This window comes from Coccinella septempunctata, chromosome 1, assembly GCF_907165205.1.
Source record: "Coccinella septempunctata chromosome 1, icCocSept1.1, whole genome shotgun sequence".
In the NCBI taxonomy this organism is placed as follows: domain Eukaryota; kingdom Metazoa; phylum Arthropoda; class Insecta; order Coleoptera; family Coccinellidae; genus Coccinella; species Coccinella septempunctata.
Window position 1 is genome coordinate 53,051,816 of NC_058189.1, and position 17,899 is coordinate 53,069,714.

The 17,899-nt window shown below is 34.8% G+C and overlaps 3 protein-coding genes across 6 annotated transcripts; 2 read left to right on the forward strand and 1 right to left on the reverse strand.

Moving 5' to 3' along the window:
- Positions 1–1,062: 1,062 nt before the first annotated feature.
- LOC123322082 (pre-mRNA-splicing factor ATP-dependent RNA helicase PRP16) lies at positions 1,063–17,855 on the reverse strand. 3 transcript variants are annotated; one of them, XM_044909926.1, is made up of 13 exons: positions 17,182–17,855; positions 16,630–17,012; positions 16,088–16,394; positions 15,869–15,993; positions 15,574–15,813; positions 15,016–15,362; positions 8,933–9,196; positions 8,489–8,737; positions 7,406–7,633; positions 5,316–5,487; positions 4,103–4,244; positions 3,885–4,045; positions 1,063–1,552 (listed from the first exon to the last, which is right to left on the reverse strand). In XM_044909926.1, the coding sequence occupies exons 1-13, from the start codon at positions 17,733–17,735 to the stop codon at positions 1,119–1,121; spliced, it is 3,606 nt and encodes a 1,201-aa protein (XP_044765861.1). In that variant the 5' UTR covers positions 17,736–17,855; the 3' UTR covers positions 1,063–1,118. The 3 variants fall into 3 exon arrangements, with proteins under 3 accessions (XP_044765861.1, XP_044765869.1, XP_044765877.1); XM_044909934.1 differs by lacking the exons at positions 15,016–15,362; positions 15,574–15,813; positions 15,869–15,993; ... (1 more) ...; positions 16,630–17,012; positions 17,182–17,855 and adding an exon at positions 11,436–11,552; XM_044909942.1 differs by lacking the exons at positions 15,016–15,362; positions 15,574–15,813; positions 15,869–15,993; ... (1 more) ...; positions 16,630–17,012; positions 17,182–17,855 and adding an exon at positions 11,236–11,369.
- Positions 11,688–13,560, forward strand: LOC123322226. 2 transcript variants are annotated; one of them, XM_044910136.1, is made up of 4 exons: positions 11,688–11,835; positions 11,884–12,189; positions 12,573–12,814; positions 13,269–13,560. In XM_044910136.1, the coding sequence occupies exons 2-4, from the start codon at positions 11,904–11,906 to the stop codon at positions 13,335–13,337; spliced, it is 597 nt and encodes a 198-aa protein (XP_044766071.1). In that variant the 5' UTR covers positions 11,688–11,835; positions 11,884–11,903; the 3' UTR covers positions 13,338–13,560. The 2 variants fall into 2 exon arrangements, with proteins under 2 accessions (XP_044766071.1, XP_044766065.1); XM_044910130.1 differs by having other exon boundaries at positions 11,904–12,189.
- Positions 14,450–14,990, forward strand: LOC123322313 (DNA-directed RNA polymerases I, II, and III subunit RPABC5). Its single transcript, XM_044910259.1, has 2 exons — positions 14,450–14,610; positions 14,673–14,990. The coding sequence occupies exon 2, from the start codon at positions 14,676–14,678 to the stop codon at positions 14,877–14,879; it is 204 nt and encodes a 67-aa protein (XP_044766194.1). The 5' UTR covers positions 14,450–14,610; positions 14,673–14,675; the 3' UTR covers positions 14,880–14,990.
- Positions 17,856–17,899: the final 44 nt, after the last annotated feature.

Below are 17,899 nucleotides of genomic sequence, written 5' to 3' on the forward strand. Positions count from 1 at the left end.
TTGTCCATACTCCTATTCTTCGAGAATCTGAAAATCGTCCATATCTGGATTTATCAGTGAAAAGGACACTACGCCATTGATCGTTCCAATTGATATGTTGCCCTGCCCATTCCAGTCTTTGACGTTTATGGTCACGTGTCACGTGTTAATAGAACTCCTCTTAATGGACGTCTAGAACCTAGATTCACCTCTCTCAAACGTCGTGTGATGATTTCGATGGAAACTTGGACCCCATCTGCATTTTGAAGAGTATTCCGTAGCATTCTACACGTAGATGTAGGGTTTCTTGTCGCCGAAACGGTGATGAAACGATCCTGAGCAGGTGTTTTTCGTCGCCCACCAAGCCTTGGTCTTTCCTACACGGAACCTGTCTCCCTGAACCTATTCCAGAGTCGAGATTTCACACTTTGGCTGACTTGGAGCCTTTCCGCTACAACAACCTGAGTTAGGCCACCCTGTAGCATTCCGATAGCCCTATTAGCCTCAGCGTTTGTTAATTTCGTCTTGGCATTTTCAGAAAACTCGTTCCAAATCGAAGCCGTTGATAAACTGACTTCATTTCAAAATAAGAACATTAATGAAGCGTATGCAAAGAACCAAACTTCAGAAAAAAGGCGACCAGATTGACGAAATGTCTCATACTGATTTTTATTGGATCGATACAAGTTTTTATTGAGTTTTAAATGATTTTACAGCGATTTTCTCGAAGATTACATACTTTTAAAAACGATTGAATACGATATCCCTAACTCTTGTGGAGCAGTTTATATATATATATATATATATATGTATATTCAAAACCGAATAAAGATCGAAGAGAAAACCATAAAAATGCGAATTTCTGATAAAAACACCGAGAAAAAATAATTAAACTTTATAAAAACTCGCTTCACGATGAACTAGAAGACGTTCCTATATCTGTTTAAGGTTTGTTTAATTGGAAATTGACGAAAGGACCTTGCCCTGCCAACATTCTCAGCTAACAATATCCTTACCTTTCATGAGCACTTGGTTTTTCTTTCTGGGTTAGAAGTACAGAAATTACAACAAATGTGTGAAATGAAAACTTTAAAAAACTTTTTATTTTTGATTAAAAAAATCAACTTTTACACACTAAATTACAATCCTAGCCGAGATGGCGTCCTCCTTGGTGTTGTACCAGCAGAGATGATTTCCTGCCCCTTCTTCATAGCAGCCTCCTTTTTATCTGCTGCCTCCTTCCTCGCTCTCATTTCTTCTTGCGCGACCTGCATCTGATTCTCCATTTCTTGCAAATGTTCGGCTGCTTGTTTCTTCTTCGCCCTTCCCGATTTACCGCTTTCTTTGACCGAGAAAAACATGGGTCCCAATTCTGCGAGCCAGTGGCCATCGACAGAGGTGACGCACTGCATGTACTCCTTCGCCGTCATCACCAATTCGTGGTAAACGACATAATCTGGAGTGTTACCCAGGCCAAATAGAGCTGATGTTGGATGCAAGTGGCAGGGCATGCCTGTTCTGCAGTTCACATACTCTCCGATTCCTTTGAGACGGGCTGCTTGGTGGAAGTACGCTGAAAAAAAAAATTAATAACTATCAAAGTGCTCTCTCTAACTGCTTTTTGCCCATTCAGGAATTCTCAATAATCTTTATGCACTACTCAAAAATTGAAGCTAATAATTTGCGTACTTACATGTAATAATATACCGGGTGGCCCACCCCAGACGTGGCGCTCATTTTGACGAAGTAAATGAAGATATTTTGAAAATATTTTCTTGTGGTGTGTGTAGGATGTCCCAAAGCACAATTTAAAATTATTGTCGTATATACAGGGTGTTCGAAAACAAAGATATAGACCAAAGTTACACTTTTTTGAATGTAACACCCTATATTTGACCTCAAAAATAGAATGGCAAGCTCAAGTTATGATGAGTTTCTTCAGATTACCTTATAGCTCAGAAGCACCCTTTACGAGATAATGGCGAAAAATCGAAAATATGGAGGTTTTTTAAATAGCAATTAATGAAGAAACTAGTTACGCCAGCGATACAGACAGAATTTTTTCGAGTAGAGAAGTTGGCTACTCCTACATATAAAAGAAAATTTCAACTGTGGAATATACAGAGTGATCATAATTAATTCTCAAACATCAACTACAAATGATCGTCGAAAATTTTCTTATTTCAAATGGCACACCCGGTATTTCTATATCTCGTTGAACGTAAAAATCATTTTCGAAACTATCTTCATAAAATTTTCCCACATCTAAACCTGATAGTTTCTGAGCAATTTTCGATTTTTAATTCAAAACTAGTAAACCATTTTGGCCATTATCTCGTAAATGGTCATTCTAAGGTATAAAGTGATCTGAAGAAAATCATCATAATTTGAGCTTGCCATTCCATTTTTGAGGTCAACTACAGAGTGTTACATTTAAAAAAGTGTAACTTTGGTCTACATCTTTGTTTTCGAAGACCTGTATATAGTCCTGTATATGACAATAATTTTAAATTGTGCTTTTGAACACGCTACACACACCACAAGAAAAGATTTTCAAAATATCTTTATTTACAGCGCCGCATCTGGGGTGGGCCACCCGGTATACTTCAATTTTTGAGCAGTGCGTAGAAATATAGGGTTTTTCAACAAGAACTTTGTTTTTCACTATGGCCCCACTGGAACTACATGAAAGTTTTGACATTTGGTTTTTGACATATCTACAGGGTGTTTCATAGGTAAATGAACATACAGTAACCTGAACTAGAGCTACCCTAGGTGAGTCCAAAAAACCCATATATGATAGGTCTAATCAATTCCATAACCGAGATACACGGTGCTTCATGTATTCACCCAAAATTTGAGTTTCACATAACTTTTGAACCAACCAGTATAGTCGGTGGATATTTGGAATATATGATTCACTTGCACAGGTGGATAGATTCACATTTAAATTCCCAAGAAATTCCAGGCCGTAATTGAAAAATATGGGACATCTTCCAAGCTGGGATTCAATGTATATCAAAATTTTTGGATTTGATGGAGATATTTGAAAAGAGCAGAAAATTTTCGATGAGATTCAGTAGATTTCATTGTGCCGCACGTCATTTTGCTCAAAGGAAACTCCAGGGAAAGCGAATTGAGAAATGTTTTCTTTGCTTATTTTGGTTACAAATCGTTCTAAGACCTGTGTAAGTCATATATTCCAAATATCAACCAACTATACTGGTTGGTTCAAAAGCTATGAGAAATTCAAATTTTAGGTGAATACATTAAGCACCCTGTATCTCGGTTATGAAATTTATTGTTACAATGAATTCCATTTCACTCAAAAATCGTTTCGCAATAATAAAAATTCACTATGAAAATGGTGGATCTGTAGATCGGTCAACATAATCGAGAGATGTTAACAACTAAATTTTGGCCTATTGTTGAAGATATGGATATCACAAATATGTGGTTTCAACAAGACGGTGCCACAAGTAGCACATCTACCGAAACAATGGATTTATTGCAAACCAAATTTCCTGATCGCAAAATTTCACGAAATTCAGCCGTTAAAGGGCTAGCTAGATGATGCGATTTAACACCGCTGTAACCGTGGTCGTGGTGGACATTTATAAGATATCATTTTCCATTCATAATTGCCAAACCATCCTTTTCTGAATGAAATAAAAATTTGAATCATTGTCATCTGAATTTATTGTTTTATTTTGATTTACAAAACAAAGTTCTTGTTGAAAAACCCTATAGGTATCCATTTATCAAAGAAATCCCAAGAAAATGAAGATCCACAACCATCAGCATTATTTTTATTGGTGGCGCAGTCATACCTTATCAGAAAAAACTGACATAATTTATATAACGGATGCCACCCATGAAAAGTTTAAAAAAAACTCAATCCTTACCTGAACAAATGCACTTTCTTATAATATCCCAATCAGTCCCACAGGACTGTATGTCCAATTTTTGTTGGATCAGAATATCCTTAAGTTGCTGCCTGACCTCTCTCACTTTCCTCATCGCTTTTATATGGATGAAATGTTCATTACACCAATGTGATGAGTAGCTGAAAGGGATGATGATATCAGATTGATTTAACACACAAAAAAATCTAAAACCTTACCCATTTTGTTTCCATTGATTATAAACATTCAAGAAGGTCAAATGATCACTTTCGGGCACTTGAAACTTCTCCCTAACACCGTCTGCTTCTTCCTCTCTTCCCTTCGGTCGGAAAAATATGGAAGGTACCGACAACATGGATACTGAATATAATTTTATTTCAGATTATTAGCAACGTTTCAGGAAGAATCATTTGATCCTCCTCTCATCTACAGGGTGTCCCAGAACTCAACGTCAAGCCGAAACGGGGTGACAGGATTGATTGTAACCATCATAAGAAAAATCAGAAAAAAAATCTATCCCATGCAGTTTGAAAATTATGGGCATTTGAAAAAAAACTAAAAATTTGGTCGAAGTGTAACCATTTTTCGGTTATTGTGGTTAATTTTTATTATTTTTGTTCATTTAAGCTTTGGAACCGTAACCCTAAATAACATTTCTAGAATCACAGTCAGAAATAATGACACAATTGCCTCAAGTTTCTCAGAATTAATACTATTTGTTAAACTACGAATTTAAAATTTTCAAAATTTGTCAATTTTGATAGGCCCTCCTTTAAAAAAAATGTACTAGAGTGCCTTGGCAAATGCCATTAAAAGTTGGCGCATTTAATTAGGATTGAAAAATGGTACAATACTTGTTAGTTTCATACTAAAAAAAAGAAGAAAAAAATAAAAACCTCAAGTAACCCGATTTTTGCTAACCCATTCTACTCAGTCAAAATGTTTTTTATTCGCACAAGTTCTTGGTAGGTTCTTAATTTTACGGCAAAATGATGAGAGAGATGGATTAAATGCGACAACTTTTAATGGCATTTGCCAAGGCACTCTAGTACATTTTTTTTAAAGGAGGGCCTATCAAAGTCGACAAATTTTGAAAATTTTGAATTCATAGTTTAACAAATATAGTATTAATTCTGAGAAACTTGGGGCAATTGTGTCATTATTTTTGACTGTGATTCAAGAAATGTTATTTAGGGTTACGGTTATAAAGCTTACATGAACAAAAATAATAAAAATTAACCACAATAACCGAAAAATGGTTACACTTCGACCAAATTTTTAGTTTTTTTTTAAATGACCATAATTTTCAAACTGCATGGGATAGATTTTTTTTCTGATTTTTCTTATGATGGTTACAATCAATCCTGTCACCCCGTTTAGGCTTGACGTTGAGTTCTGGGACACCCTGTATAACTCTTCAAATTAACTTACCTATGATCAGAATTTCAGCTGTGCATCCCATCTGACTAGAAACGATCAACATTTGACATTGTGGCGGATCTAGAGGGAATTCGGCCATTTGCCTTCCTAATTTTGTTAGCATTCCTGTATGATCTAATGCTCGCAATATCCAGAGTTGGTACAAAGAATTCAGGATGTTATCCTGGAATTAAAAAGTAGTTAATGATTTTCATCACTATTTTTGTCCATATCATGTCTGCAGTATATAGAAAAACCACTTACCGAAGTCACTGCGCCAAGAATTCAGCGAAATACACTGCGCAAAAAAATTAACACACATTCTGAAAATCTCAATTTTAATGAAAGTTAACTCTACATTGACTTTATAACTTATTTTTATGTTCTCTCGGGAAGGTTTTGAACGAAACAAGACACATTAAATGGAAGAAAAATTCAGGATTTCACTGAATCTTATGTAAAAGAAGAGAAATGAACAATTTTCAAAATACTGAAATGCTGATAAGTGATTTAATACTTGGTATTTCCACCCCTTGCGTTAATTACAGCTCGGCAACGACGGTTCATACTCAAAATGAGTGATCTTAAAATGTTCTGATCTAATCCTTCCCAGATTTCTTCGAGTTGGATTCCTAAGTCATTAAGAGTAGCTGGATGATTTTCTGAACTTCTCAGCCTTCTATTGAGGTTGTCCCAAACCTGCTCAATCGGATTGAGATCTGGACTTCTTGCTGGCCATTCCATTCGAGAGACTTCAACCTCTTCAAGGTACTCCTGAACGATGCGCGCACGATGGGGTCTGGCATTATCGTCCATAAAAATGAAATTTTCACCAATGTATGGGGCAAATATGGCACTACATGCTCTTCAAGAATGTTCCTTATATACTTATCAGCATTCCTAGCTCCATTATCAACGACCACTAGGTCTGTGCGAGCAGTCAAAGATATTCCACCCCATACCATAATCGATCCTCCCCTGAAACCAGTAGTATTCAGGAAATTGCACTGAGCATATCTTTCATGTGGACGTTTGTATACAAGGGAACGTCGATCGCAATGGTAGAGGCAGAATCTAGACTCATCTGTGAAGAGAACTCTTTCCCAATCGGCCTCTGCCCAATGAATATGCTTTCTCGCAAAATCCAAACGCGCCCTTCGATGGGCTGGGGTTAGAGCTGGGCCTCTTGCCGCGACACGATGCCTTAAATCGTGTTCTCTGAGGCGATTTCTTATTGTTTGAGTGCTAATTGTTGAGTTTGCTCAAGCTGAATTTGAAGGAGGCGAGCGGTTGCAAACCGTTGTCTCAACGAAGAAACTCTCAAGTAACGTTCTTGAATGGCAGTTGTTACCTCTTGGTCTTCGGACATTCATACCTGTCTCCCTGAATCGCTGCAACATTCTGGACACACTTGTATGGGAAACTCCAAACCTTTATGCAATTCTTGTGTATGTCCACCCTTCTTCTCGCAAAACTACCGCTTGGGCACATTCCTCTTGGGTCAAATTGCGTGTTTCGCGTTGCATAGCGATCGAGTGTGGAAAATCAAACGAAAGAAAAACTATTGATCACTAGAATTGATCGAGAACAACTGATTTTAGAACGGAGCCAATACATTCAAAATCTGATAATATCATCTTTTTTTATTCCTGCTGGGAAAAACATCTATATTGAAGAAAACCGTTGAAAGTGGATAACACATGCATGCATAATTCTGATAAAAATAATTATCATTGAAAACACCTTCAGTTGTAGAATAAATTTGAGATTTCCATAATGTGCATTAATTTTTTTGCACTGTGTATGATAGAAAATCTTCAAGTTTTATATGTATAAACGAAAGTTTAATATATATTCTCCTAAATGGAAACAAACAACTGAATTGGAAAAAACGAGACGCAGTGACATCAAGTCTTCCCTTAACATTAATCAAAAAAATCTTTAGGTGAAAAATCACAACATTAAATAATGAAGTAGTGAATAAACTTTTTGAATGGAGATTCAAAAGGTATAACTTCCCCTTTCCCATTAATTGAAATTAATAAAATAACCTTTTTCCCGACCTTAAACCCGGGTATCACAATCATTTGCAATGGTCTTACCTGTGGGGGCGGGTCCATGAAATGAAACTGCAGCAAATCCTGCACACCCAACGACTTGAGCAATAGAACCGTGTTGGCAAGATTGGTTCTTTGAATCTCAGGAACAGTTGTGATAAGAAGTTCTTCCTTATATTGTCTCTCAGTGTATAAACGAAATGCCTGACCTGGACCTGTACGACCTGCTCTACCAGACCTTTGGTTAGCATTGGCCTGACTTATAGGGTATATCTGTAAAAAGTAATCACATTGTAATGGATGGAAAAAACGATAACGAATGAACGGCATTACAAGAAGTACAGGATGATTATAAATGATTGTAACATTGTTGTGGGCGTGAATTTTGAAATTCTATAGTGTTTAGTTCGAAACTCTTTAGTAAGGATCAATAAAGAATAATTCAAAGTCAACTGCAATGTAACAATCATTTAAAAAGGCTTTTTCTAATCTATTTGAGTATTGTGTAGTCAAACTAACATCTCAGTTGTGATTTTCTGAACAAATATGGGCCACTTATTTTCCACTGGTAATGAGTAACAAAAATTAATTTCAGATTGACGAAAATGTTTCATCCAGTACTAGTGAAACTATATAGGGTGTTTTCAAAGGTGAATTTTTTTTGGAACAGGAGAACTGCTCAAATCAGACCCTTCCACAAAATCACAAGGTAATCATTCATTACCTTGTAACTTGGGTTAGGAAATAGTTCATTTTGATACTGTATACACCATCATGAAAAAACATAGGACATCAGTGTAAAAAAAAATGGAAAGAAGTTTAAGAACTCTACAATAAAATTGGTTTAAATGATTCACAAAATTCCTAAAAGTTGCCTATGTAAAAATGGTGTAAAAGTACGGACAATTTCACAAACACTGTCTCAATCCTTCATCTTCCACGTTCCACCAAGTTTTTCAAATGGTATTTGACTTGAGGGGATGATAACTCTGCCATCTTGAATATTGTATATAGGCCATTTTTTACTTTCTTTTAAAAAAGACTCACTTATGAAAAACCCTACTTTTCAAGATGGAAAAGTTCTTCCTCTGCAACTATCATGCACATATATAAACTATATGTTCTAACCTGTAAGGCATCCATACCAATCCTCGGATTATACACTTTCAATTTGCAATATCCTGAATCAATTACGAATATAATACCGTCTACGGTCAGCGATGTTTCAGCAATATTTGTGGCCACCACACATTTTCTGATACCATCAGGGGATCTCTGGAAGATTTTCGCTTGTAGATCTGAGGGTAGTTGCGAATATATTGGTAATATAGACAATTCAGGTGCGTTGTCGATCTCTGCTAACCTCTCAGCTAGAACCTGCGGATTAAAAGAGACTAGTAAGTTAACTTGAGATCAAGACAGTGTAAGTCCTTAGCCGGGACAATATCTCATGACTCTTCAATCGACAGCCCGTTGGGTTGGAGCCCTCAAAATTAAAAATTCCAACAAAAGAAAGGTGGCACAATAATCTCTGGATCGATATCTCAAATGGAATTATTTTCAATATCTCACCTCACATGTAACTTCAATATCCTCTTGACCTGGCATGAATATGAGAATGTCGCCTGATGGGGGCTGTAGATGTATTTGCAGGGCTTGTTTCACTGCAGCATCTACATAATCTTCAACCGGATTTTTACTGAACAATGTTTCAACTGGAAATGTTCGTCCAGGTATGGTGAATGTTGGAACATTGCCGAAGAATGTTGAAAATTTACTGGAATCCATGGTGGCTGATGTGACTATAAGTTTGAGATCATGACGCTTAGCAACGATCTAGAAAAAAAAATAAAGATATGTTATTCTGTTAAAAAAAGAAATAGATGTTATTTATGTATGGGTCAATTGCATACACGATGGAATACCTTTCTTTATTCAATTCAGAATACCTGGAGATCCCAACAACTCAGTATTTTACCATTACCAATTTGCCAGAAAATGATTGGTATTTATGTCTAATGAACTCATGAGCGAAACCGCCTATTAAGGGTGTTACAAACCTAACGATAATTGTTTTTCCTACAAAACATCAGAATGGGGTAACAAAATGCATTCAAATGTTTGGTTTTATCTGAGGATATCAAGATAAGTGATGATGATGAGACTTATGTATATGTATAAACTCGCTGACTTTTCACAGGCCTTCTTTTTGGAAGGAAGGCAGTTCACCCACCCTCAATGAATCCGGAGAACAAAAGAAGTATGAACAAATAACGTTTCTTGGTATCCCCAAATAATAATAATAATTTTATTCATCCTAACAAAATACATTTGTATAGGACACGTTACCAAAACCAAAATAATACAAAATATAAGAAAACCCAGTAAATTAATCTATGTAAATGAATTAATACACATCATTTGAAAGCATTATGGTACCACATTATGAAGATACAAGCAGGGTGTAAATGAATATTTGCGAAAAAATTTAAGGAATGATTTCTTGTCAAAAAACAGTGTGTGTCCTTCATATATTTTTTTTGTAGCAGTCCCTGCTTAGATACAGTCCCTTAAGGATGGCACCTGACAAGCAATTTTTAATTTTCTTCTTAGAAACCAGAAAACTGACAGAAATTATATTGAACAGACATTCTATTGGAGCGAGAGGGTGAGTAATAAAAATCTTTTTGTTTGGGTTCCCCTATAATGTTGGCACGATATCGCATAGGTAAACACGCTCGTACCTGTTGATGAATTATTTCTTTTCTCGGAAACCGTTACTTTTAGAAAGAAATCACCCAAGAACTTCATCGAACAAAAATGAAGACCATTTATTTTCTGGTGTTCTATCATCCTTAGAAATTTTGCTCTAAATTACCGATTGACCTTGTACATTTTTTTTCTGGAATTTATTATTTCAGTCATATGACACACAACATCAAAATAAATATTCAAGTGAAGGATAAATTTGGAATAGCAATACACAGATTTCCGAATATTTAATTTTCGATTATTTATTATCGCTGATCACTGTAATGGGACTTTGGAAAAAGTTTATCAGTTAATCAAATTATGACGCATTCTTATACCCTACATACATTGTACAAACGCCCAAAAGAATATCGTATATAGAAAACCAAATTCGTTCATTTTTAGAACATTCCAAAGTTAATTCGGAAAAGATTAATTTTAATATTTTAGCTTACTGAAACCACATCAATTTATCTTAATTTATGCAACCGCCGTATGCAATATAGGAGAGAGTATTGAACAAAGAGAAGAATACTATACAGTGTTGAAAACATTGACCAATAGGTATATTCTCCAAAAAATGAAAAATTCTTCTAATATTTGCGGTAGTTAAAAACAAATAAAGTACCTATTTTTTTAGGATCCACTGATACCCAAAATTTCCAAACCATCGCCGTTCATGAATAAGAGATAACGTTGTAATGACAAAACGATAATGAAAACAAATGACGGATAATAAGTAACAATGAAAAGATTGAAAGACCTATAAGGGCAGAATAGCTCATTGGTCTAAAAACCGAAATTTCTCCATGGTTTATTTCTAGACCTAACTAGTTGAAACTAGTTCTCTGAAGTGAATAGAAGAAATAAAAAACAACAGTTTCAAAAAATAATAAGGTGAGGAAATTAATTCAGTACTTTTAATTGTTCCCCCCTTTATATTTCGAAAAGATTACTTTTTCATCTTCAATTCCAACGGTTGATAATGAGAAATAACAAAAGTGTCGATATCTCAGATACGGCGCTATCCTCTTGTGAGAAAACTTTTTAAGTCAAAGAGGTGGATTACCTCCGCACCTACAAGATTGAAATACCTTAAAAAACTCACTGTGAAAAATGTTCACCTTCAATTATTAAGTTGTTAATTATGCCATTACAAAGACATCATCAGATGCGTTTTTAATGACTCTAGTATTTGGAATAATAGGAGATAAGTTAACACCGCAATCCTATCAAGTACCAATATACAGTTTTCTTGGGAAATACACCCATCATAGTTTATGATACATAGACTCTTGTTACAATTTGTTGATTTGAGCGTTACCTTGAAATAGGTAACTCCCAAAAAGATGTTTAATGTTTTCTTCTTCATAGCCGCTCCACAGTGAAAATATTTATCGCATAATGAAAATACAAACATATTGACCAAACCATCTGGATTTCTTGTTAGAATTCTTATACATCAAATTTCTCAAGTGAAGCGTTAGTAGTCAATGTATGAATGTATATTATCTCCCAAATCGATAAGTTTTTTAAATTTTCCGTTCGTTGATTACTAATTCGAAGATAAGTAGGTATTTAGAAAGAACCAAATTGGTCTGAAGTGGCAATTAAATTTTTTAATGTGAGGAAAAACCCAAAGTACTCGGTACTAGCGTCCCAAAATACATAAAATATAGTGAAAATAACGGTTTATTTTACATAACTCTTTCAAAAAGAACCAAGTAAGTGTATAAAAAACTGAGTTTTCATCTCAGATCGATTTCAATCAGGAATTCAATCGTGTTCCAAGATGATGGTTGATGTTTTGGTTCAAATCCAAGCCACTCAAAGGGCGAATAAGGAGGAGAAAGAAAGGAAAAACAGGAGGATGTTTCTGGCCGAGCTTTTGAGGAGTCATCCTGTTATGACCAGCGATCACGACTCATACAAGTTACGTACTTCGAAGTGGTTCGATCATGAAGAGATTTCCATCGTGTGTTCAGTTCTCGAGACTGGATTCATCGTGGAGAAGAAGCATAAGATGCAAGATGATTCATACACCACTTACGGCATAGCCTTATGGGACCTTGGATATGGTAAATAACTATATTTCATATCCAAAAGAAATGAGTAGGAAATAATATTAAGGGTGTGAATGCATATTTGTAGAAACATTAAAGGGGCGTTTCTTATCAAAAAGAAGTGTGGGTCTTTCATATAATTCTTTATAAGCAGCCCCTACTTAGGAACTTAGGTACGACCCCCTCAAATGGCAACTGAAAGGAAATTTTAATATTTTTTCCTAGATACCATCTTTATATCAAAAAACATTTCTCAAAAACATAGAGAACACAATATTTCGATATAGAAGGACAGCCATAATAATCAAAATAATCCAATGTTCCAATACATGTTAGTGTTTCAAAATTATACTGAACTGAAAAATATTTATCGAAATGCCTTTTGTACACCATTTCAGAAAAAAGCAAGAATCCGAATCATTTGAACATTTGCGGCCTTATCGATGATAGAGTATATATTTTCAAATTACTGGAATTTTGGACAATGAGGACCCAAATAAAAATATCAAACAGTGGCGACAGATTTTATCCATATAACGATGAAGAAGCAATCATATCGCAACTGAAACGTGCTCAGAAAATGAAATTCAATAGCGATGAACAGTTTGTTTGCTTTTGTAGATACGGAAAACCTAGAAAGGTAAGTTTATAGCAACCGAATTAATCGTAACTGAAAACTGAATAATATACAACATTTATTTTCTAGTTTTATTAAGGATTTTCATCGATTATTAGCAACGGTAACATCAATTCAAAAATTATAATAAATTCAAATCGGTAATTCTAGTAATTGAATGATGGAAATAGCCCAGAAAATCCCTCAACCAAATTGAAATTTTCAAAAAGGGTTTTCTGGAAGCATTCTATAATTGGAGCACCGAATATGTTTCAAAGTCCAAAACAGATTTTTAGAAAATTTTGTTTCTCCACGAACCTCATTCAAAGAGCATTTATGATATTGCGAATAACATAAAACAATTAGGTATACCAGGTACAACTAAAAACTATTGTTCCCCGAAACATACTTCATTTTATGCTCCTTAAAAATCTTCTGCGTAGAGAGCAATGACCAGTAATTATTATTATTTTTTCAGCCTTCCGATACGAGTTGGAGTTTGAGCAATATCGTAGCCAGGTTCAGAGCCTTCTCTGCTAGATGGTGAGCAGTATATTATGTAATTAAAATATTGTGAGAATGTTTCGAAAAATTCTTTTTTACTTTCGTTAAAAATCGATACTTTGTTATGTCTTATGAAATAATTGTATTATATGTTATAATTATATTATAATTATTGAAGAAAATTTCTGTACTCAGAATGACCTCCATATGTGTTCATTATTTTCATTTCCTTTATTATCCAAAATAATAAAACAAAGATGATTTCAACAAATTTTACACATTTAATTGTCAGTGAAGAGCTGATAGGAACGAAACTTTCATTCTAACATCGAGGCATGAAAATGATCTTCAAAGACCCAGTTGCAGGAACGTCCATTAAGATTCAATGCCCCATTACAATTTAAAACTGCCATTTTTGATGGGGGATTAAAATTTTAATGGGGCATTAAATTTTAACGGATTTTCCCGCACATGGGCGAATGTCTCTCATAACCCGAGACAGAAGCATAAAGCTCTATATGCATTATCCTATTATCAATGAAAATAACCTGCAAACTTGACCAAACTGGTCTTTTTATTGGAGAAACAATTCGAGACCCGACGTATATTATATATTCTGAACCAGAAAAAATATGGGACTGGAATATGTGAAAACATGGGGCTTATGTTCAAAAAAATATAAGTTACGATTATATCATTGAAGTGGCGGACTGGAGGTTTTTTGCTTTGAAATCGTTAACTTCATTAACAGTTATTTGTGAGAATAAAATGCTTAGAAGTAGTGTTTTTCGTTTGAATTTGAATAATATCAATAATCAACAAAAATGATATTATTTTTCTTTCACTTTTTCAACAATATCCTTTCTGTTGATCATTTAAACTGTGTAGCTACTGTATTTAGGAAAAAAAATTAAATGAGACGATGTTGGCACAACTATTGCATCCATAAACACAACAAAATGATTTCTATATTTGATGTAATTTATCATCAATCTTAAAATTGAAATATGTAACTGCAAACTAGGAACAAAATTCCAAGCATTCAATTTTGGCAAATAGCAACATAGCTAACCTACCTATCGCATTTGTAAATTTCTCCACCAGGCGGCGCCGATTGAACCGATTTCAAACATTCGTGTCGAAGAAAAAAAAGAAAAAGACTTCGAATTCTATGGTTGAAGTTATATGTCAATGTTAACATAACCTTTTTGTTGTTATTCTAGAATTTTCATTCCCTGAAAGCTGCAAGTTCCAAATTCGTTGCTTTGCTAGTTATTGCGAATAGGAATTTATACCCGGCCCAAATACAGTAAAAGGTAAGCTAATAACATAACTATTTTGCGTGAATGTTATTTCTTAAAGTAGTTTTTTATTACAGAAAATGATTATTCCTGTGAGGTGTTTCACTTGTGGAAAAGTTATTGGAAACAAATGGGAAACATATCTAGGTTTACTTCAAGCTGAATATACAGAAGGTGATGCTTTGGATGCATTGGGATTGAAGAGATATTGCTGTAGAAGAATGTTGTTGGGGCACGTCGATCTTATAGAAAAACTCTTGAATTATGCTCCACTTGAGAAGTAGGAAGTTACATATCCAGAGTTTAATATTTATAAATTACTTTTAAGATTATATATTATGTAATACTTATTTAATACTGAACATATGTGGAAATAAATTGTTAGACAGCAGTAATGGAACCTTTCAATTTCAAACTTACCTCTCTTAGGAGTCCAAACAGTACATCTGTACTTAGAGATCTCTCGTGAGCTTCATCCATGATGATGACACTGTAGTGATCCAGTTCAGCTTCTCTCAGACTTTCCCTCAGTAATATTCCATCGGTCATGTACTTTATTACAGTATTTTCGGAAGTGCAATCCTCGAAACGTATGGCATAACCAACTTCATCTCCCAATTGCGTGCCCATTTCATCACTCACACGTTTTGCAACAGACATGGCGGCAACTCTTCTTGGCTGCGTACAGCCGATCATTCCAAACTTACTGTAACCGTCTTCGTGCAGGTATTGTGTTAACTGTGTTGTTTTACCACTACCAGTTTCACCTGTAGAGAAATGTTACTAAGAACTCAAATTTCCTCCAATTTTAAGGTCAAAATTCTGGTTAGGTTATTACTTCGGCCTTATTTAAATCAAGATTAATGAAAACATTAGAAAGCGATTAAGCATATGATACAGTTTGGTTAGGTACTTTCAACAAATTTCCATTGCACATAACATTCATTATAATGAAACGAATGAAAATTCGCAACTCACCTACAATAATCACTACAGAATTTTCCCTGATAACGTTGAGAAGTTCCTGCCTAACTGCAAAAACCGGCAGGAATCTCCTCTGTTCCGTGATAGTTTTTTTCCTAGAAAAATCACTTGTTCCCTCTTGGGTTTTCATATGTTCAGCAAACTTTTGATCTGTTTTATAATCTGCTGTATCATCGTCTTTGTTGTATCTTTTGTCTTCCTCATCTTCTTTTTTCTTTATACCCATTATGTTACCTACATGATAAAATGAATTAATACTTCCATTTCCATATGGTTCTTTTTCCATTACCTATTTTAGTACCACCAAGCTCCCAATGTTTCTTCTGAGCTTTTCTCTTTTCTTTTTGTTCCCTGAAGACTCTCACCAAATGGCTTCCTTTTCTAGCCAACAAAGCCATATCTGAAGTTGGATCTCTATAAAATAATGGAGTGTTAAAATTAAAGAATTAGATCAGAGCAAAAAACATCTAATTTTTTGATTTAATAGAATGTTCACTGCTTCTTTTACCTGACTGGAATAACAGGTTCTGGCTGCTTTGTAAATACAATCCTTCCATCAAGAAAAGGTGGTACTATGTTATGTACGAGTAAATGGACTCTATCTAGAGTATCCTCGTCATAATCTTCATTAAACACAACAGAATGTACAACACCAGAAGTAAGCATCCTATTTCTTTCCCATAATTCATTATCTTTATTTATTTGCCTCTGTTGTGCAGATAACCTTTTTTTCCTTCTTTGTTCCAACTGTTCTTCCTTTTTCTTTGTATATTCTTCACTGATACTTGAAAATGGATTATTTTCATCATCATACCCTGAAACATTATGAAATATTAGGAATAAATTTTCACAATTAACAATCACAGCTTTAATATTATTCTTAGATAAAAGCAGTAGCTTATATAGCCAATATTTTCAGGTGGGGTCGAGACGCTTACCCCATGGAAAAATTCATAGATATAGTTCAGTTCACTCAATTAATTTCCTGAATATTAAAGTTCTGGGAGACCCAGACCCTAGGATTAAAGTAATAAACCCAAAATGAACTACCTTCATCTATGTTGTACCATTCCCTATCTATTCTTCTTTGTTCCTCTTCCCAAGCTTCTCTATCGACAGTAGCATCCCATTTCACCTTAGCTTCTTGCGATACGCCAGGTGTTGCTCCTGTTCTTTTTCTATCATTCATCCATGAATTGTAACGATGTGCTGGAGTAGGTTTTGGTGTATCATCGTCATATTTTGATTTCTTAGTCTTTCTGTTATCTCTTTCGCTATAATAATCATGCCTTCTGGATTGATGACTTCTTTCTGACCAACTACCCTCCTGTCTTTTGTAAAGAGATGGAGTGGGGTAATCCCAGGATGATTTTCTTGGTTGGTATCCTGTATCTTCTTCTTCCCATGCTGTTTTTGAAACATCACTTTTGACCCTTTGGAAATGCCGAGTTAGTTATTTGATATGAACAAAATTTTTCAAAATAATTCATTATAAAAAACATACTACTTAATTAAGATCTTACTGCAAATACTATAATTTTATCTAATCTAGAATGACAAAAATCAACTGATAGATAAAAATTTACAGAAAAGTTTTCTAACCTCAGATCAGGAGTACCAGGTTCATCTCTAAATCTAAATTCTCTTCTAGAGCTTCTACGATCTGACCGTTCGCTATCATCATGATTATTTCTCCTCTCACTATCCCTATGTTTCCTGCTATCTCTATGTTCATATCTCTTTTCATTACGACTTTCACTCTTCTCATCATAATTGCTAGACCTTCTCTTTGATTCCTTAGAAGATGCATAAACTCCCCTTTCCTTCCATTTAGTTGTATCCAACCTATCCAACAACCTTTTCCGAGCTTCTTCTGTTACACCTCCTGTGTATGTTGGTGTCTCTGATTGTGGTATTCTGAAATTTCGAGAATCTCCTGAAACTTTCTTCGATCCGTCTTCTGGGTTCAGTGAGATTTTTTTATCAGCATTTTCCTCTCTCTCTTTTCTTTTAGCTGCTGCAAGTTTATCTAAGCCCAATAACGATCGTTGAGGAACTTTGAAAGTTGGGGTCGTAGTGCTTTTTTTGACGATGAGACCACCTTTCTGATTACTGCTTCCTTCCAAGACATGAATATTATCATCCTCTTGAGACATTTCAATATAGCATATTAAGTTTTAGGATAGTAAATAAATATTTTTGTTACTAATTAACAAAATATATTCTTTAAAAATTATAATAAACAAATCATTCCAACCTCAAAAACGACGAATCCAATGAGGATCTATGGTTGAAACATAAAGAAAAAGAAAATATTCAT